At 35.2% G+C, this 21,757-nt stretch overlaps 1 protein-coding gene across 4 annotated transcripts in view; it reads right to left on the bottom strand.

The window, feature by feature from the left end:
• Positions 1 to 2,481: 2,481 nt before the first annotated feature.
• The window catches only part of STRN3 (striatin 3), a 63,562-nt gene continuing 44,286 nt past the window's right edge, over positions 2,482 to 21,757 (bottom strand). For all 4 annotated transcript variants that reach the window (XM_051806257.1, XM_051806259.1, XM_051806260.1 and 1 more), the window contains 9 exons: positions 20,220 to 20,353; positions 13,882 to 14,057; positions 13,703 to 13,750; positions 11,831 to 11,952; positions 10,284 to 10,451; positions 9,891 to 10,031; positions 7,861 to 7,968; positions 5,506 to 5,592; positions 2,482 to 5,390 (listed from right to left, as the gene is read on the bottom strand). In XM_051806257.1, the coding sequence (XP_051662217.1) occupies positions 5,221 to 5,390; positions 5,506 to 5,592; positions 7,861 to 7,968; positions 9,891 to 10,031; positions 10,284 to 10,451; positions 11,831 to 11,952; positions 13,703 to 13,750; positions 13,882 to 14,057; positions 20,220 to 20,353 (1,154 nt within the window). In that variant the 3' untranslated portion in view covers positions 2,482 to 5,220. The remainder of the gene's footprint in view (positions 5,391 to 5,505; positions 5,593 to 7,860; positions 7,969 to 9,890; positions 10,032 to 10,283; positions 10,452 to 11,830; positions 11,953 to 13,702; positions 13,751 to 13,881; positions 14,058 to 20,219; positions 20,354 to 21,757) is intronic.

The following is a 21,757-nucleotide window of genomic DNA, read 5'->3' as shown; positions in this document are numbered from 1 at the left end:
AATTCTTCTACTGCCAGATTAAATGCTCTAGCACTGCTCCCAGACACTGTTGATACACTAGGGTGGCTGAGGGTTGGCCAATGGCTAGCTTCCTCAATTACTTTGCTCCAGGAAAACTAGACCAAATCAGCTGAAACCTTCCCAGAGGAAATATCAATACCAAGTTCAAGACCTATGCTCCTAATAAGGTTTTAGATCACCAAAAAAAACCCCCAGCAGGCCTCACTGACATTTGTTCCATTTTATATGCATCTAAAGTCATTAAAGCATAGCTACTGTTAAAGTGCATATCAACATATATCAGTGTACTGTTTTCAGTGGAGACTTTCACAGCACTGCAGTCAGAGGTTCAGTGACTCCTGAAAACAAGAGCCTTATGATATAGGTTACCTCACATTGTCTTCTTTTCATGACTATGGATTTCACCAGAGTTAAATTAATTTCTTTAAACTCTGTAAATATTTTTTTTTAAAAAAAGTAAATTGTTGCTATACATGCACCTTCAGAGAGTCTAGGTGACTTTTTATGTGGGGTGCCATTAAGATACCATAAGGTAAGGAGGAGGACTAAAAAGAAGGTATGTTCTTTTACATTATCAACTCAAGTTTTATTCTATGTTATAATTAGAAAACAAAACAATATATATTTAGGACATTTAAAGTTTTTGTAGCTTGAACTACTTATTTTAAAATCTGTTAGTATATTTTATCTGCTTAGGACTCCAGGGTGTGCATTCTCCAGCTATCAATAGAGCAAGTATTAAATATGCTCACCTCAGAAGCAGCATTTCTAAACAATTCTGGAGTCTTCTGCTTTTGTTAATTCTTTTAAAAAACTTCTTAAAACCAGAATAAAAATACATATATATATATATTTACATACATGCACTTGGGTAACCAAGCTGAGTAGTGCCATTGACACACCTGAAGGATGGGATGCCATCCAGAGGGACCTGGACAAGCTCGAGAAGTGGGCACACGGGAATCACATGAGATTTAATAAGACCAAGTACAAGGTGCTTCACGTGGGTTGGGGCAACCCCCAGTATCAATACAGGCTGGGGAATGAAGAGATATAGCACCCTGCTGAGAAGGACTTGGGGGTATTGGTGGATGAGTCTGGACATCTTCGGGGCTGCATCCAAAGCAGTGTGGCCAGCTGGGTGAGGGAGGGGATTCTGCCCGTCTACTCTGCTCTCTTGAGATCCCACCTTGAGTACTGATCCAGGCCTGAGGTCCTCAGCACAGGAAGGACACTGATATACTAGAGCGAGCCCAGACAAGGGCCACAAGATGATCAGAGGAATGCAACACCTCTCCTACGAGGAAAGCCTGAGAAGGTTGGGGTTTTTCAGCCTGAAAAAAGAGAAGGCTTCAGAGTAACCTGATTGTGGCCTTCCAGTACCTGAAGGGAGCCTACAAGAAAGATGAAGGGGGACTTTTTACAAGGGCATGTAGTGACAGGAGAAGGGGAAATGCTCAAGGCCAGGCTGGATGTGGCTTTTAACAACATGTAGAAGGTGTCCCTGCCCATGGTGGCAGGGGTGAGGTGAGAAATAGATGATCTTTAATGTCCCCTTTAATGTTCCCTTCCTTTGGAAGCCTTTATGTGCTTCCATGAAATGAAACCGAAGTAAAACTTGAAGCCAGTCATATTTTCATACCATGTACCTCCTCTATATGGGAAGAAAAAAAGATACACATCTTCCCAGAAGTATTTATGTAGACCACCCTATCTGTGTGTTAAGCGTCCCTGCAAAAATACCAGTTGGTCAACTGTGCTTGTTTGAGACAACTTTTTAGTGTAATATGGTAGAAGAAACAGAAGTCAGCACTGTGACCAAGAGGCTTTCCATTGATTCGAGATGGGAAGTGCTAGAGCAGAGTGCTATCAGTTTTAAAGTAAATCAAAGCACATAACAAAATTCTTCCTTAGTATTTCTAAATTAGGGAAGGTTCTTGCCCAGGCCTTGTTACACCCGTTTTCGTACGTATTTGCTATTTATGTAAATAAGGTGCTGGACTACAGTCACCACTCCTCTGCTTAGAATAGTTCCTACAATAAAAAAGTAAGATGGAGAGTAAGTCTGTTAACATCAATCATACCCTAAATACTAAATTTATTATTAAACATATTTAGATATCTTTCAGGTTCTAAACACAAATCCTTTGGGTCTTACTTACAAAAGAGAAGTCCTTTCATTACTTGAAGCATTTTTGCTAAATAAAAAACATTTCTTTCAGCACTATCATTTTTTCTCCCCATCACCAATACTTGAGCTCTTCTGTTCTACAAAACCCAAAACCAACAAATGAAGGTTTGAGCATGTAATACCCCACAAAAAATAAACTAAGACTGTATTAGAGATTATTGTTAATATTCAATAAGTGAAGCCTCACTACAGTATTTGATCCACTATGCATTAGTTCACTAAGATGAGAGTTAAGATATCAATTAAGGAAAATAAGCAAATATTTTTGGTTTTATCATTTCGATTTTAATACAATTAAAAAAAAAAGTAAATGTTATGCATGGTAATGTTTATTAAACAATCACATTTCATTTAAGCATTAAAATGCAGCAGTCTGGAAAAGCTGCCAGAAACAATGTTCGGCTTCAGAAAAGGCGATTATGAAATTACTTCCAATAAAATTCAAATACTCTCTTGTCTGTTGATTAGTTGAATGCTTTAGACTGGAAGGAACAAAAAGTGCAAATCAGCTGAATGTTACTTTCAAAAGTAAAGTCTTAGTGTCCTACAAGCAGTTACTAAAAGGCCTCACCTCAATCTTCATGATAAAGGACAAAATTCTCCAATTCATATGTAATTTACTGCAACATTTCAAGCAATGCAACATTATTACTAAAACAAAATTAATCTTAAAATATGACTGCAATATTCTGCCTACCACAAGCACCTCTTTTTCCTTTTTTTTTTTTAAATTCTAATTTGCTTGACATGAGATGGCATGAAATACATTCTTACTGCAAAACTGGAAACTTACATGGAACAATGCAGTTAAACCACTTATAGGAACATGTTCTAACTTTAGGTAACTTATACCCAAATATACTGCTTTACATGAAAATCTAATATTCACATTCTGGTATTCTGCATCTGCTGATACACTTTGAGCAAAGTGACTCATCACAGAGTAGGTAAATGCTGACCTGCAGTTGAGCCTTTTGTGCATCATCTTTATTGGGAGAACTTATAAAGAAATGGACAAAGGTAAATAGATAACATTTGATATATGGGCAAATTGTAAGCATTTAGAAATCAATTTTTTTTTTTTTAAATCCAACACAATGATTCAGTGGCAGTTTGAAATAAAAAGAGAGTATACCTTTCTGGCTCCTAAATCACTTCAGAATGATTTCATATATAGAGATACTGAAAAACACTGTGATTATCATCTTATAAAGGCTGTAGGAACACACTAGCAATTTTCAATTTGGTCTTGTAAAAATCTTTTAAAACATTGTGGAAACATGTTCTTATATGTGGGTACTGCTGCTTGAAACTGAACAGTTGGTTGACATCCAGACAACTATTACAATTTTGCAAAAGCAAAGCAGCTTATAAGCATAATAAACAAATCGTCATTTTGCTAAAATTGAGACCTAATTTAGTAATTTGTAGAATGACACTTTCAAACTGTGCAACACAAAATAATGTAGCCAACAGTAACATACAGGTACACCATTTAATATTTATTATATGCATTTTATATACATTATTTTTCAACAGCTGTATTTTGCTATGTGGTACAATCTTAAAAATTTGCTGATTCATAGTTTGTAAAACAGAAACCTTACAAAACTCATCAAAACTCGCAAACTGATCAGAAAAGTTTTGTGGAAGACTAGAAAAAATACTTTTTTGTATTAATCATGCATTACACAAACAAAATTTTTAGTTACACCATAAACTGAAGCACATCTGGAAAATAAAATAAAAGCAGGGAATAACTAGTCAAAACACAGCAGATTTATGAATCTTTAATCAACTACTTTTGTATTCTATTTGAAATGTAAATAAAAATAATTTTCACTCCAAAGGTTCTGAAACAAGATTAGTTTTTCGGAGTCAACTCCACTCCAGGTACTTAACCAGATGAAAAAGAATTTCTTGATTCGCAACTTTAGGATTATCAAATGTCCCGTTTTCTCATCTATTTTAGACCGTTCAAAGAGTGCCATAACAGATATACAGGGCCCTTTAACACACTACATAAAAGGATATAAAGACCAACAAAAAGTGAAATAAATAACAATAGGCCATTAGCAAGATGGGAAATCCTTGATAAATAAACTCGTAAATACAGTAAGATGTACAAAATATCACATAGTGATAGGATGCCAAGATTAATTTTTTTTTTAAAGAGTTCATTTGGGGGTGTTAACCCCTCTGTGTTTCATTTGAACACATTTTACAGTCCTTTATTTATGAAGACAGTTATGCGATGATGATGAATTAGCATCCTTAAGCAAGGACTTAGCTGAGCTGTATTAGGCAAAAGAAGGGAAGAGTGTGGTTACACAGCAGCGGGTCAGTGAGATCTCTGTGTTTTAGGGTTCTATAATGCAGAAAAACATTATCAATACAATCTTGAGCACTGTTGTGACAGGCTAAATATATAAAAAGACTTATAAAAACTAGAATTTTATCCAAACATTTTGTGCAACTAATGCTAAAATATTTTAAGTTAAATTTCCTTTTCTTTAAAGCAAAATAAAAGTTTAAAAGGGGAATCTGTGGCATTCAACTGATAAACAGAAGATTACTAAGAGATGAAAAGAAAGCTACTCTTGGAGCTCACTTCCCCCCACAAGAGCACCACATTCCTAACCCTAAGGCAGCACACAGAGTCCAAAATAAAAATCTTTTGTAAGATCAGACTCCACGTTTGCTTAAAGACACCTAAAGAACAGACATACGCTCAGTTCATATCCAGTCAAGGCTACAAATACTGTTTGTTTTTTTTTGTATTTGTCCCCACCCCCCCAAATACAGTAATTACAGTTAAATGAATGAGCCTGACATTGTTCAAGATGTGGTGACTTTTCACCAACTTATACCTGCCCCACTTAAGAGCCTTCACCCAGGCAGATCAGATGTAGTGTCTTATTGGTAACCTTATAATTGATGGCAGTGACGCATTCCCTCTTTTTTGTCCAAACAGACCTGCTGTTATGATGCAGGTTTGTTCTGCTATGTCACACGAATACTTTGGCAAGGGCATCAGCTCCTGCACTGGCAATATATGCTTTTGACGGATGAAATGCTACATCATAAATTGATTCATCCAGCTTTTTCCTATGAGCTGTTATTTCTTGTACACATGTCTTGCTGTCCAAATTCCATAACCTAATGGAACAATCATGGCCTGTTTAAGAAAAAAAAGAAAAGACAAAACACAAAGTTATATTTGTCAGACACTTCAGTGCATCATAAATGCAAAATTTACAGAGTATATAGAATATGAAAAAAAAACCCCTTACTTCCAGACATTAAATAGATTCCATTAGGATCTACAGCTAGACTTGTGACAGCATCCAAGTGAGCAACCATAGAATGGATCATTTTACCTAAAAGCAAAACGAACAGTGAATTTCCTGTGAAGTATTGTTTATTAAAAAAACCCAAACATTAAATGCAATACAGGACAACATGCTTATTTATATTCCAGTAATACCTGAATGATCCTATTCCATTAGAAATTAAGAAGTTTCAACTGCAGACTCTTGTATGACCCCATAAGAGTAAGTGACACACAACTCTCAAAAAGGCATTTCCATTGTAAGCAATCCATCTGGCATCTTTACTGGTAGCAATGGCAATGAAGACCAAGACTAAAATGAGGGTGAGAACCTCAATTTTTAGTCTGTTAAATGTTCTAAATAACTGCCCCAGTAGGACAGAGCGTTGACGACGCTTTGCAAAACGAGACTTACTGAGCCTTACCAAAGGTCCATCTATCTCTGTCATTGCTAGGAGATGCCACTGGTGATAAACCAGGAGGAAAATAAAAACTAGGAACCTGTAAGTGATACTTGCCCAAAATACTCCCTAGCTCCTAGTAATTAACTGTTTAGCTATGTCACAAACCAAAGTGTTACCTACCTCTGCATTCAACTACTCTTAATATATTTCTTTTCAGTGACCTCCATTCCTGGATTCTTAATAACATCTTTTAGCATCTCATGATGCTTTTTGGAAGGAGTTCTGAAATGTTTAACTGCACAGAAGAACCATCACCTCTTTCTGTTTGTAATCTATCACCTGCTGGGGGTTAGCAACCGAACCTCAGTCCGTGTATTGAAAAAGAGAGCAAATAAATCCCTGTAAGACCATAACCAACATGAAGAAACTATATCATCTTTTTCCAGTTGTCTGTCTTTCTTCAGAATCTCAGTCTATTTAGTTCTTAAGACTCTTTGTGAAGAAGTTAAAAGCTACTGAAGATCTTTTTAAACATTGTCTGAAACAATTTAATTTGGCTATATCCCTTCTGAGATAAGGGAGACTTCATTCAAAGTATTCATACAAAGGTACTAAAAATGTTCCTTTTTGCTGTTTATTCCTTTCCTTCCTCCTAACATTCATTTTGCTGTCCTGACTGCTAAGCAACAAACTGGTATTTTCATTCAATCTCTTATTCAACTCCAAGGTTTTACTTTGAGTAAGAACAGTCACCCCAGTGATTACTATTTTATATTACGTTTATTTTTCCTTATATGTATCATTTCCCATTTATCCACACGGAATTTAATTTTCCTGCTATTAAGTGTATTAATATCCTCAGTTCTTCATTGTCAGACTTAATGTTTAATAACCTGGATTAATGAATGTCAGTTAACTACCAATATATTGTCCCCTGTCCAGATGACTCATTATGTTGAGCTCCTGCTTCTAATATAATGACCATTTACTTCTACATTCTGTTTCCTGTCTTTAACCCAATTATTTGTACATGCAAAATTTTTCTCCTTATTCTACATCTTTGTTCTTTAAAGTAACAAGTCTTAATTTCAGCACAATCATTACAACACATTTAACGGTCACAACTCAAATACATACATTCATGGCAGGTGTAAAGGGGAAAAAAATGTCCAAAACAAAAAATGTTTTTGTTTCTGGAAAACAAAAACCCCAGGAACACCATCCCCCACTCTGCCCAAACCAAACTTCAAACAGGGGTTTTGCAGATGTGCTTACTTAAAGTGAGCTTATCTTGATTTTTTTTTTCTTCCAACTTTGATAACATGCAGGAAGTGACTGACAATTTCACAAATGGGAAGTTTAGGTTTGTTCTTACAATTATTACAATGTTTTTGTCATGATACACAGTGCAATTTTCCCCTATAGCCTCATTCCCTCTCTTTCCTCCAGATTCTTTTCTGTTTAATAAATTTAATCAACAACTTAAGTAGAACATATGATTCCATTACTACAATGAATTCAGTGTTATTTCTTGCCCTAATAGGTACTAAGCAATGTTCTTTACTTGAAAGTTGAAAAATATAACTGATACATGCTTAGAGTTAAAATCATGAGTAATAAACCAGCAGACATACTCTATAAATTAGGAAAGCTCTAAATTAAAAACAGCTTTCTTGTTCCTCACAACTATCTCTGCCTGTTTTGAGAGTGTTTTCTGACTGCTGAAGTCACAATTGCAACAGATACCCCTGTTTCATAGAAAAGGTACTGAAGAGGTTTATTCTTAGAAATACCAAAAGTTCTGTTTTGTGTAAGACTACATCACTAGTAAGTTTCCTACACATGGATTCTCCCTTTGTCCATCCAACTGTCTTTAAAAATATTCATACAAATTAGGTTCTCTTTATCCTTACCCGTTTTGTTGTCAAAAAATTTGATGTGTCTATCTTCATGTGCTGTAATAGTTACAGGAAGTGTGGGATGACTTACTACCTTGTTAATATGATTATTTGATTGTACACCTGAAAATAAAAGAAAAAATATTCACCTGTCTTAAAGAAAGTGTTAAAGTTAAAATGACAGTATTTCAGCATTACACTTTAGATTACATAGTAATTAATATCACGTAAATAATATTTTAAGATCAATGGATCCCCTAAGAAATATGTAACAGCTTCTTGCTTTAGAGGATGGGGCTAAGGGAGGTAGACCCTAGGCAACGTACTGAAAGGTTAAAGCTGTACAAGTGGTTTACACACATGAAAGATTCTTGAGAGAGATAGGAAACCAAGCAAGTACTGCAGGGCAGCACTAGTCAAGTAGAAACAAACTGTAGCATCTGTAATATATATTTAGCACATGTCACACCAAAAACTATTTAGCTGGGGCAGCAGAAGGGGCAGGGGGGAAGACAGAATCATAGAATGGTTCAGGTTGGATGGGATGCCTTCCACTAGAGCAGAGAACCCAAATAACTGAAGTCAATCTAACCTATTAGATTCTGTCAGATATATTTATGTCTTTAATTTCAACCTAAAGAAACAATGAACAGTTTAAAATCTCTTCAGAAGTCTTTAGAATACTTTTTAGAAAACACTTTCTTATCTTGATATCAGAGTGTTTTAAGGCTTGTTCCTTTAACTTCTCTGCTTAATTTTTTCTGATTCCATTTAGGAGTTTTCAAACTAGGAAAGGTATTGCTCCAAATTGTAATGTTCCTTCTCACTTCAATGTCAGGCTTTGCACAAGATATCTGTATATATATAATATATATAACTAGACTACTTGGAGGGGAGAAGCAAATTTTCCCCTTGCATTATTCTTTTAGATCACGTTTCATAGAAAGGAGTGACCAGAAACTGGAGATTTTCCTTATGAAACACTTTGAGAAGTTCACAAAACGAAGTCACCTCTATCTAGAGTTTCATCAGATACATACAATTAACTCTTGAAGAGCTACATCTTTCTAGCACCTTACTTGCAGCAACAGGATTTCTATAAAGTTTCATAGGAAAGCTTGTTTAATTCCAAGCTGTACAGAATTCTACACTGAATTAATATTGTATTTAATTAATCTATTTACTTAATATCCTCCATGTCAAGACCACGTAATCGAAAATGTGGTTTGATATATAAATCAGACAACTGAATCTTAAGAAATCTTAGCTTAGAGAACAATAACTGTTGCTTTCACTATCTCTAACTACTTTCAAATCCAGCTAATCCACAGCCATAAAATGACTTGGGTTGAAGGGACATTAAATATCATCTAGTTCCCACTCCACCTGACACAGGCAGAAGCACCTTTCTCTAAATCAGGTTGCTCAGAGCCCCATCCAACCGGACCTTGAACACGCCCAGGGATGGGGCATTCACAACTTCTCTGGACAACCTGCTCCAGTGCCTCATCACCTGTACAGTAAAGAATTTCTTCCTAATATCTAATCTAAACCTACTCTCAGTTTGAAGCCATTCCCCACTGTGCTGCCACCACATGTCCTTTAAATAAGTTCCTCTCCATCCTTCCTGTGGGTCCCTTTAGGTCCTAAAAGGTCACAATAAGGTCTCCCAAGAACCTTCTCTTCTCCAGACTGAACAACCCCAACCCTCTCAGCCTGTCTTCACAGGAGAGGTGCTCCAGCCCTGGGATCTTGATGGCCCTGCTCTGGACTCACTACAACAGGCCCACATTCTTCTTATGCTTGGGGCCCCAAAGATAGACACAGCACTCCAGGCAGGGTCTCACGAGAGAGGAATAGAGGAGCTGAATCACCTTTCCATCATGTTTGTCCCAAGCATCTTTAAGTATCTAACCATCTTTCAAACTGAATAATGCAGAAGAGAAGCAAAATTTTTTCATTTACTACATCATATAATAGGTACCATATAATACCATAGGCACCTCAACCAAGATCGATATTTATTACAGAAGAGATTTACTTACCAGATTCTATTTGTGATGAAAACATTACCACTGACTGGGATGTTTCTAAATCATAGATGACTGTGCTGCCAGTGTTAAAAGATGCCACCATATGAGCAGGGTCACAACCTATAAAGTCAACTGATGTAGGTATTCCGTGCTCTGGAAAGAGAGAAAAAAATCTTTAAAAAGAATGAAACACTTTTAAAATTTCTGACAGTTTAAACATTTAGGCTTTTTTACATTCATACTTTAAAGAAGAAATTTGTTCTTTTAAAGTAATGCTACAGCACCATGACTATTTCATGTTCTTCCTTTAGCTCTTTTACCTAATTTGGATAAATTGAGTTAAGGAGCCTGGATGCATCATCAGCTGCCTCACAACTGATTTTCAAAACCACTGCAAAAAGTTACCTTTCTCTCCATTGTAAGTGCAAATACAGGGAATTTTTTCTGGTGGATTCCACAACCTAATAGTGCCATCTGCTGAACAAGAGAGTAAGTGATTCTTTACACCACTGTAAGCAAGACCCCAGACTGCATCTGTGTGAGCAATTAATGTGCCAGCTAGAACGTTTGGCTCTGGAAAAAAAAAAGTTCAGAAATGAAACCTTTTTAGTGAAGAAACATTAAGTAAGTATTGTACCTAAACATAAATTAAATTTCACATAAAACAGTTGTATATTCCACCTGCCCTTTCTGTTTAAGCAACAGTTAGAATATTGCACAGGAGGTCCATGGCACAACCACTGCCATCTTTCTCAAAAAAAAAAAACCCCAATCAACCAAACACAAAAGCAAACAAAAAAACTCAAACCACAAAACCCACTGATGCTTAATGCTGTTTTTACTCAACATATTCTGCTGACACAAGGGTATGTTCTAAAACTCTCAAGCACCCTAATAATTAAAACAAAAGCTATTTCTCTTGGGGACCTGAGAATCTTATTTTTACCTCCTGGATAATTTGTAGTTGTCTTTTATAGAGGGTTTTTATATCTATTCTGTACCAGGCTTTGAGTAGAGAAGTGGGAGAAAAAGATAAATGGAAAGGTATGAAGTCAGGTAAATCACTAAAACTTAGTTTTGTGGAAAACTAGAAAAAACAAGTTGGTCTTGCAACCCAAGAGCCTGCAAACAAGCTTTAGGAAGGAAAATGTCCTATTAGAGCTCTCCCTTTTAACAATAACTTTGTCACTTGAGTAGAGACAGTTTTGTCTGAGGCCCATAAAAACTATACCATCAAATCCTACCAGCATGAACAAATTGGACCATTTTTAGTGATTAGACTGCACTGAATATATTTTTAGCAGAGAGGCACAATTGGAGAATACACTGGTTTTAAGGGACAGGGTGTAGTGCTTTTCCTGAATTGGTGCAAGACAGTACCTACTCCTCCTCTCACTGCCACAGATAATGCAGCCTGAGTGTTGTAGTAGGCCATTCATTACACTGACATGATCACCATCAGTGGCAGGAGAGGGATGCACAGTTTTCCAAACAGTTATCAGCTATTTAATTTTAGAGACATCTAAAATTAAAGACATCTAAAGATAGGGAACTGAGATGCAAATCAGAAACACAGGACATAGAATTTGAGTACACTTGTCTTAATTTTCTGGTAAATTTCTATCAATGAAAAAATAAGTAATCATTCAAAAGTTGCAATTTGGTTTCAAAATTTTTTGCTTCTCAAAAATGAAAGTTTGGATTAACTTCTTCTTTACTGTATAAATCTCAGGAATTGCTATGTCTCCCTATTACAATTCTACACAAAGCACATCACCAATTTAAGTGGGAACTTGTGGTAAACTAATGGGTAAACTAATGTTTACCACACATAAAAAGTTGAAAACACACAGTTTAGATGATAAAAGCACTAGAAAACAGATTAACATCAAGTAGAAAATTAATTTTGAAGACAATGGTCATAAGATGTTTATGTTTTAAAAGGTATTTACCATAGGTATCATATGGATCCACATTAGGGCTAGGCATGTTCCACCACTGGATGGTTGCATCAACACCACCACTGAAACACTGTTCTCCATTGGAACTAATTGCCAATGACAACACAGGTCCACTATTGGGAGACAAAGAAAAAGAAGCTGATTGATACTGCCTACAGGATAGAAGTAAAAATTTGGCTACTGACTTTCAAAAAACATTTGGATTGTATTAAGCAGTTAAAAATCCCATAAACTCCAAAGAAACAATACTATTAAAACATTTTAAGTCTCAACAAGTGATATCAATCTCTATTAAAAGAATCATAACAAATTAACTAAAACTATGCAAATTGAAGCAACTCAAAAGACCACCACCTTATTTCTCAGAATTAAGTACACCTACAAATGGTGGGTTTTTACAGTGTATCTATGCCAATCTAACAGCTAGCTGTGCTGAAATCAGTGGCTGTAGTTGCCTCCCTGGCAACTATTTTCTCAGCCTACATTTAGAAATGGATAGTAACCTACATCCTGGAAAACTGTTCAGAGAAATGATCCTAGAAATTGTACCTTTTGGCCAAGGTTAAACTTCCACTGTTTAAGTTCTTGAACCTGTTTGCTGTGATACCAGATAAGCACAAGTGGTAGCCCAAAGGAAGAACCAGGTCTACTCTTTTGGACACACTACTAACACAGGTTTAACTGTGCTGTAAAACCATATCCCCAAAATTAGACACCTGGGTCATTTGACAGGCCATGCTCATGATATAAATAAGAGCAGATAAGCAAACTAGAATTATATCTTTGAAAATGTTGACAAGGAAGACTATTGGCTGAATCCATCCATGTATTCAGCAAAGTGAAGAATGAAGATAGGTTGAAAGGTAATGTTGCTTAATGCTTGCTTGAGAGGAAAAATAGTAAAATTACTTTGTTATGTCACACTAGAGCCACAGGGGTAGGCATTAGTTCTGTATTAAAACTTCCCCAAACCTTACCTTTCGGTATTCACTAACAAATATCCAAATAATAGCCCAAATTTGGACAGAGAAAGAGATCTGAAGGAGAAAACTAGTCAGTGACCCCACAAGAACATATTTCAACATGAGGACAAATTAGTCTCCCAATCCTGGGGCAGAGTGTTTTACACTTTAGTTAATAAACACAAAAGTACACATTACATTCTACCACACAGCATAAGAGAAGGAGGAGGGTGAGACAATAGAATGTGTTGATTTCCTAATAAACCCACAAATTTATTTCCTTTTGTTGTTGTTGAGGCCAGCATAAGAAGTGTTACCTACTTCCGTGCTTATCGAAACTCTTGTGAAGCTTACCTGCTAACTGGGTTGGAGACTGGATCTTTACTTATAAAAGCAAAGTACATTCAAACTACTCTGGCTATCAACTGTGTATTTTTGTCTTGCCTTCTTATTGAAAGAAAGCAGAATTCATAATTAGCAAGTGAAACTCAGGCAGTAACAAAACAGTTAACACAAGCTGAAAAAAATCACTGAGACTCAGACCTGTATCTGAAGGTACTAAGCAAGACTAGTAACATCTACATTACTTATCTTTACCATATATTATATATAAAAAATCCACAGTCCAAGACATGTCTCAGGTGATTTCATTATCACCATCTACAATTTCTCCCTTCCACTGCAACTAATCACATTTGCCACTTTCTGTTCTTCTTGTGTTATCATGGACAGTGCAATTAATGACAGGGACTCAGTATTAACCTGTTTTACCAAGGATAATGCAACTTGTCTACACAAGGTAAAAACAGAATAGATTTGTGGCTATTACACTGATGTTTCTTAAGAATACATGAGATAATGACAATATATTTATCAACCACAAATGATGTCAAACACTTACATGTGGGCCCTAAACGTGTAGATGGGTTCTACATCTAAAGAGGCACTCCTGAAAGAGAAAGAAAAAAGTTATTATATTACGTGAAGCGTCTACTGAAAAACTCTGAAAATGTGAGTGTTTAATTAATTTCAAAGGTACTTAAAACACAATTGATGTTTTATAAAAACCCATATACTTGCTTTTTGGCAGGAACTGTTTTCTGCAAATTCCAAAGTTTTAGAGTATGGTCCTCAGAGGCTGTAACCAGCACAGGCTCTACAGGATGAAAAGCTAATGCTCGTACTCCATCAAAATGACTGCGTAGCGTATACTTAGGGTTCCATGTCTTTCGGAAGGCATCTTTATTAGCTGGCAACTTAAAAGAAGAAGAGGAAAGGAGTAATTTTATCTTGGATTTAAAAATACGTAATATATACATCCCCCCGTGTTTTAGGAAAACACGCTATGCTTGATTCAGCTAATACATGTTCACTCTTAAGTTTACATTTATCTATTGATTAGTCTACATGCATACCTACAATCCCTGTCTAGCATGCAAGGTAGTCTGCAAATCTTTCTATTGTAATGGTTTCCATTATCCCAGACTGGAATGGAATATAATGTTAAATACACAGACAAGAAGCCTTGATTTTCAAAAACTGGTTTTAATGCATGATACTTTAATTCTTCTACCTTGAAGAAAGAGAAATTGTCATTGCTTATCATGTTGTCTCCACCCCAGGAAGAGATTACAGCTGTCAAAAGCTCATTTATCACTTAAACACAATAAAAACAAATTTCAGGTGCTTAGTGAGTGCTTCTTCTCAGAGGAGTGACTGGGATTGACAGGAAACATATATAATTCCTTAATACTTCTACAGGTGAAGGTATGTACACAGAAATAGGTAACTGAAATTTCAAGACACATTTGTCATGATTTTAAATGTAACATTACATACAAATATTTTTTGAAGTTTTTAATGAATTTTAAATATATTTGTGAGACAATAATTTGGCTGCTTTATGAAGCAATATATGCAAACTCTACATTTATATACGTTGTGAACATCCAATTCATATTCTTAACCTACAGACTGTTAGGTTAAAATACAATAATTACAGCTGCTTAATATTAATTATAGGTAACTCAGAAGAGTTACCAGAAAACCTCAGGCCTTTCTAGTACTTTGAATACAATTTAAATCTATGCAGAGCAGACCCTTAAAAGACTACATCCCATTCTAAGCCTCCATCACAAACTCTTTCCCTAAAGGGAGTTTAGAAAACTGACTTTAATTAGATAACCAAAATTAACAAACTAAGAATGAATGGAAGCTAATCCTATCCTCTGCCTTACTATCTATTCACTATGTAACTGTTAAAGCATGTTTCTCAACTGCAGGCCTGAATATCTTAACATCCCAAGTTAATAAGAGACTAAAATCTCCTATAGTTAATAAAATCTTAGTACCTTATATCTGTCAAGACTGAAAATAAAAACCAGAGAATAATTTAACATATACTGTAATAAGTATTCTTGGACCAAATCTATAATGAGGACTGAATTACCACTACTCACTCAAACTAAATTCAGTTTATCCAATCAAAACAAACAGGTTCAGACCATAACATTTACTGTTATGAGTTACAGATGTGCAGACATTTGCTTTTCCCTTATATTAATGTAAATTTTTGTCCCAAGTGCAAACTTTACCAAATTCAGATCAAGCCACAGAAACTTGTTATACCAGACATGCAACCTGAATTTTTAGGGGTTTTTTAGTACCGATCAAGAAATACATATAACAAAAAAGCATTTGGTTTGCAATCCTCCTACTTCAGATTACACTGAATACTGCAATATTTTTACTGAGATTTAAGTTATTTAGCACTACACTGCATATTATATACAAGCTTTATAAAAAGAATAATTTTTTGTTTCAGGAAGCAGAGCAGAGTGGAATTCTGGAGTTCTGCATTAAACTTAATAGATTTCAGACCAAACTATGTATTTATTTGCCTCCCCGAATGGGTAAGAGAAGCGGGGGGAAATAAAGAAAAAATGGTACTTTTCTAGAAAATAGGAGTCTCTTGGTGATTTTAATCCTCATTACATAAGGTATTCACCCACCTCGCTAACTCATGTTGTCTCATGTAATTGTAGCGATCTGGGGCTTAGAGAAACAAATGTCAAAAATTTGAAATAGCAATGCTTAATTTTAGCACATGATATTATGTCCCAGACTATGCAGAAGACTTCAAATTCTTTGGATGCAATGTGCACCCATGTCACAATAATTTCTGTTACAGTTGTGATGAAGAGTCATTCAAGAAAACCAGGACTGAATATGGTGGTCCTTATTTTTCAAAAGAGGAAGAGAGTTCATTAAATTTGTTGTTGTTGCTGTTAAACGGCCTGTTGCAATGGTAATTTCATTTTCAGCAGTACAGAGGAATCTTCTAAAATGCAAGGTACAGAATTTACACAAGTTATGAGAAATAAGGTACATTTCCCATTTTAAGTATAGCTTTAAAGCCTTCATGTTTTTAAAACAAACTGAAAATCTCAATTCTTTTAGAACACACCATGTACATCTTACTAGAAATCTAGTTATAAATAAACCAATTTTTTATTTTTTAATTCTTTTCCCCCATTCATGTTTCTAATGAACCTTGACATCCTTACTGCAAGAGATCAACTGACACATCTTTAAAGAGATCCTTGCAATCTCTAGGAAAAAAAAGCTAACCCGTAGTATATTTAAAAAAAAAACCAAACCCCAAACAAAAAACCCAACCCCACCTCAGAAAAACACAGTCAAGGACTTGGAAAAGGGATTTGATGATTACAAAAGATAAATGTGAGATACAAAATGGGCCAGAGGTATAATGGAAAAGAAGTAAAATGTGACACTGTATGTCAATGTTCTAAAGTGTGACACTTCAAGGTGTGATTGTGCTGCAAATCCACAGTTACGAGGAAACAATTTTAGAAATCAATAACTATCAAGGAATTTTCAACCTGAGAAAGAACTAATAATACCTGAATTTCAGTCTCTTTCAGATCCAAGACAGGACAAAGTCTTCTTAAATACAAATATAAAAAAAAATTCTTGCCATCTGTCTTATTTGATACTTTATGTTTGTCTTTTCTGACACATGAAGTCAGAAGCCACCATGTATTTTTCACCTATGCTTTGAAAGACAGAAGATAACCTAAGAGTACTGGGAAAGGAGGACTGGACAGGAAGCAGGGAAATCAAGTGACAATTTTGGTCAATCACATCTCATTTCTATTTGGTGAATGGTCCAGTAAGAAAACAAACCCCTACTTCTATCTTTTGTCTCCTTTATATGCCAAGTATTAAACCATGAAATAGCCTCTTTCCACACACCTCCCAAACCAAGCTGAAATTAAAGAGTCTCTATTGTAGAGTCTCTGAGAAAATTTTGAAAATTCAACTACACTGAAGCAGTAAGATCAACTTCTTCTACAGGATCACTAAAACCTTCAAACTTCCAACTAATTCTGCTGCAAATTCCTTATTAGTTCAGGCAGTATTTCATACTTGTGTATTTATCACTTGTTCTCTGCTTTAAGTTTCCCCAGAGCAAAAGCAACTTCAAATTCTATTATGCATCACACTTTGCACCATAGAAACTGTACTTGTCACAAGTATCACAGATTCTCATGTAACAGTTTGATCAGTTGATGTCAATTATATTATTTATGGTAATGCTTCCTGAGTTTAGTCTTGGCTCACCTGTATATATTCCTCCATCTCAGAACAAGGAAAATGGTGATACACTGTTTCATAAAGAAGTTACAGTTGACAAGAGACAGTAATATACTGCAAAGCTGCAATTTGCAGTCAAGCACGATGTTTTCCTCAAAACCAACACTGCTTCTGAAAGTCTCTCACAGGCCATCCTCTACAGACCAACTTCCCCTACACTGCTAGGATTCTTGAAGGAGACGTCACAGATTTCTTCTTTTACATAAAAGACATTCTTGCAATCGCTTTAGCATAGAAAGAAGTATGGCATATATTTGCCATTATGGCATCAGAACATATTAATGATTGCATTCTTTTGATCTAAGATACTTCCAGCTCAGTGTTGGTCTCTGACAATAGCTAAAACCAACTAAAAACGTGGAAGAGAAAGTACAAAAACAGTGATGCTTCTCACTGTTCTTCCACACTGCTATCACACTTCAGCCCAGGAACTTGTTACCTCTAATTACTTGTTCCCAGTAATTCTCAACAGAGAGCTAATTGGAGAACAACGGGAAATAATGATCTATAATAGAGATATAAAGTTTTCTGCTAATAAAGGAGTTGTACAGATACTGAAATTTATGCTATTAATTGCAATTGACAATCATTTTCATGACACTAAAAACAGCCAACCAAGAATGGAGCCAGGCAAAACACAGTATTACAGACCAACATGAAGGCTGGCCATACTAATTAGTCCATGCATTAATTTTCCAGCATACAGGCTGACTTGGGATTTTGGTGGCCAGAAGGAGAAAGTAGGCTGCTTAACAAATATTGCAGATTTTTAAAAGAAAAAAGTATCATAAAAATTCTGTGGTTACAAACATGTGCCTTAAGAGCCAAATGTTGTCACGCTACCTTCATATATTTAATGAAGTTGGTAAGTGTGACCCAGCAGACCTTGACATTCCAAAGTTCTGAACTTGGGAATAGGACATATATAAAATTCAGTGCAACTACAATTTTTGACCTAATCTCACAATTGCAGCTGCCTCACTACTGAAAGTACACCATTTAGATTTAGATGCCTCATATTTAGTGTCAGTAAATTAGGAAAAACACTTAAGGAAAATATACCAATCAACTGCCAAGTTCATAAGCATGATTTGAGATTCTAACCTGCTTAAAAAGAAATGGTTTTATTTTTTCAAGTTAGCATTAAAACACTTTTCTTAATTCCTTGATAAACCTAGAGACAGAAGCATTTTAGAAGTTAGAACCAAGTAAATAAAGCACTGTGCAAAACAAGCTCCCAAACTATTCAACTTCGTACTTTCCAGGGGAATTTACTACTGGTTAGGAGTAGTAGTTAGGAACATCCAGTTCTGGATATTTCAAGTTTAAGCTGCCTTTAAAGCATTTAGAATTGATGCTTTTGAACTTTTGTTTCTTTGAATGTCACTTGCTTATAGATTTCACTGAAACTTTAAAAAAAAAAGTGATAATTTTCTAAACAATTATACATGATCCTCAAGTCAGACATATTTTAGAAGTGATTACACAACAGGTTTAGCTGAACAGAAGGCAAAATACTGAGAAAGTTAAGATGCAAAGACCTGATATTATGTGATTTCCTGGAAGTGTTATGTCATGTGAAATGAAACAGAACCTGAAAACTATTCTCTACTGTGAACAGGATGATATATTACACAATTTTACAAAGGACTCAAAATATTTTAAAAAGGTCTTTCATTTATTTTTATACAGTCCAGAAATAGGATGGATAATTAACATTTTCATTTCTTTTTCAGGAAATCCAACTATGTAATGTAACACCCTGCAATAATGGAGAAACCTAAGTATTAGCTCTTACTTCATTACAGTAATTACTAATGCTACCCATTTTAAATACCAAAGGACAACTATGATTAAAAAATAGGTGTGTAGTCACACACAAATATTTTCAGACCCTGTAAAAAGTATAAACAATTTATTTCTTCACTTTGCAGATTCTCAGATGTTAATAAAATTCTTAGTAATGGTTTCCAGTATAAACATCATCTATCTAACTTCAAAAGTTAGAGAAACAGAGAGGTACCTTACCAACCATAACTTAAGAAACCCCAACTCTCCACTCCCAACCAAAAAAAGGAAATCCCAATACAACACAACCAACAAGCCAATATCACAAGACATATTAAGTACAATACCACATGCAAAACTTACCTGAACACTTCCCTAACCAGCCATTCAATGTTACTAACCAATGAAAAATTCATGTAACATTATTAGTAGAAGCTTAATGAACACAGTCAAAGGAATGTTAGAATACTCTGGATTATAATAAAAGCATCCCATAAAAGTACCCCATAAAAGCTTACATCTGAAATATACTTCTATATATAGTCTATGTTGTTAACACTACATAATCACAAAAGGGACAACAAAGAAATAACTTAATATCAATATTATGTTTTATGCTATGCCTTCTCAATACTCCATTTCAGTGTATAATTGCCATTTTTGTTCAAATTCATGTTAAGACATCGACATGTATTTTATGTCATAACATACTCTCCCAGTGACAAAATCTGAATTAAATTATTTACACAGGAAAAACCATGTCATCTCACTTAATTCCGGTTTACCCAAATTACTTAGCTCATTCACAAGGTGCTCTGCCCTCCCTCCCAAGGAGTAGCTTTTGCTAATGAAACCTCTGTTCTCTGCAACTGTAATGCTCAGGATGGAGGAGAGGGGACCCAACTATTATTGATTAAACTGTATAAAGAATTTTAAAATAAAATTGCACTTACATCATAACTATAGTCTGCATCATTTGTTACTGTCAAGTCTGCAAGGTCTCCAAGGCCCAGTACACTTAACAACACATCATCAGAACCCATAATAAATGACTTGCCTCCTCCAGGTGGAAACGTTATTGGTTCAGCTACAAAGAACAAAACAGTTTCTTTAAGTCTCAATGTAATAATTCAAACTGATGAAAAGCTGCATTATTCATCACTTAACAGCAAAGCAGAGTTTACAACTGAACTTGTATGTACTACACACGGCCCCAACTAAAAAAAAAGCATGAAGACACGCACACATGTGCAAACACACACACATATTACATACACAATTCTGATGTCATGCTTTGTCATTTGATTTCAACTTACTTTACAGAGGTGTTCAGTACTATTGACAAGTGACTTGACTGACGTTACTTTACATTGCAACATCAAATGTACATCCTGGGTCTCCAAATTCTCAGCTAAGTATTTTGTTCACTATGTGCTTTCTACCTTTTACCCACTTGCAAATAAGTCTCTGTGCTTTATACTAGTCAAATATCTCTACTTCCATATTTAAGTATTTTTTATCTCTTGGGCGAAAGACTCCTGCAAAACATCTCTTCTACTTTGAGTTTTTTCAGATGACTGAAAAAATGAAAACATCTTTTCTTCATTCATTTCATCTCTCAGAATTCAAAATCATACAGAGAAACTAATTTGAAGTACACTCAACTGTTACTTATCTTGGTTAGCTAAGCCTTCCCCAAATTAAAATTTAACAATTCTGTTAATTATAATTTAGAATAAATAAAAGTTATTTATAACCATTTATTATAAATTCATATCTGAATAATAAAGTTTCAAATATTCACCCATATTCTTTACACTCCTCAACAATTCTGTAAATCTCTGTCTACCCACAAACATCAATTTAGCAGTAAGGAATAGGAACGAAGGCTTAAACATTCAGCATAACAATGCTTCAGCATAACTCAGAAGCTGTTTTTACTTCTCAGTATTCCTTTCCATGCAGAAACTGCAACACTTGTTAAATAAAGTATGTAAAATTAAGCTATGTGTGAGCTAAGTACAAGCATCTGCAAAATATGTTAAATGATATTTGACATCTTGAAAAATTAAACTTGGTTGACTTTTGAATTTTACTGATCTGGCAGGGAGAGTTACTTTAACGTCACTTTAACGCCACTCCTTGTTTCTACTCCTCTCAGAAGTCCCTTGTAACTCAGAGAACATAAAGCTTCCAGATGTGAAAAACATCCATATCCTGTTTCTTTGTCTTGTAAAAGTAGTTCCAAACAAGAGGACTAATAATCAACATATTGCTGTTTCGAACATGCATCTTCACCATTTCATATTGCCACTCTCTGAACGGTACCCTAGTTCTGTTCCACTCACGCTGCAGAAAAGTAACTAAGACCAGGTGTAAAGTCACAGATGCCTGGCATCCTTGTTATGGCTACACAAAGAGGAGTTAGTCCAGCTAGATCAAAAAATTCACTTCTGCAGAATAAAACAAGTTCTAATGCTTGAGAGCTACT

This window comes from Manacus candei, unplaced genomic scaffold (assembly GCF_025592945.1).
Source record: "Manacus candei isolate 608988 ecotype Guabito, Panama unplaced genomic scaffold, ASM2559294v1 h1tg000067l, whole genome shotgun sequence".
Taxonomy (NCBI): Eukaryota; Metazoa; Chordata; class Aves; order Passeriformes; family Pipridae; genus Manacus; species Manacus candei.
Note: the sequence above shows the minus strand (reverse complement) of the source record. Positions and strands in the feature narration are given on the sequence as shown.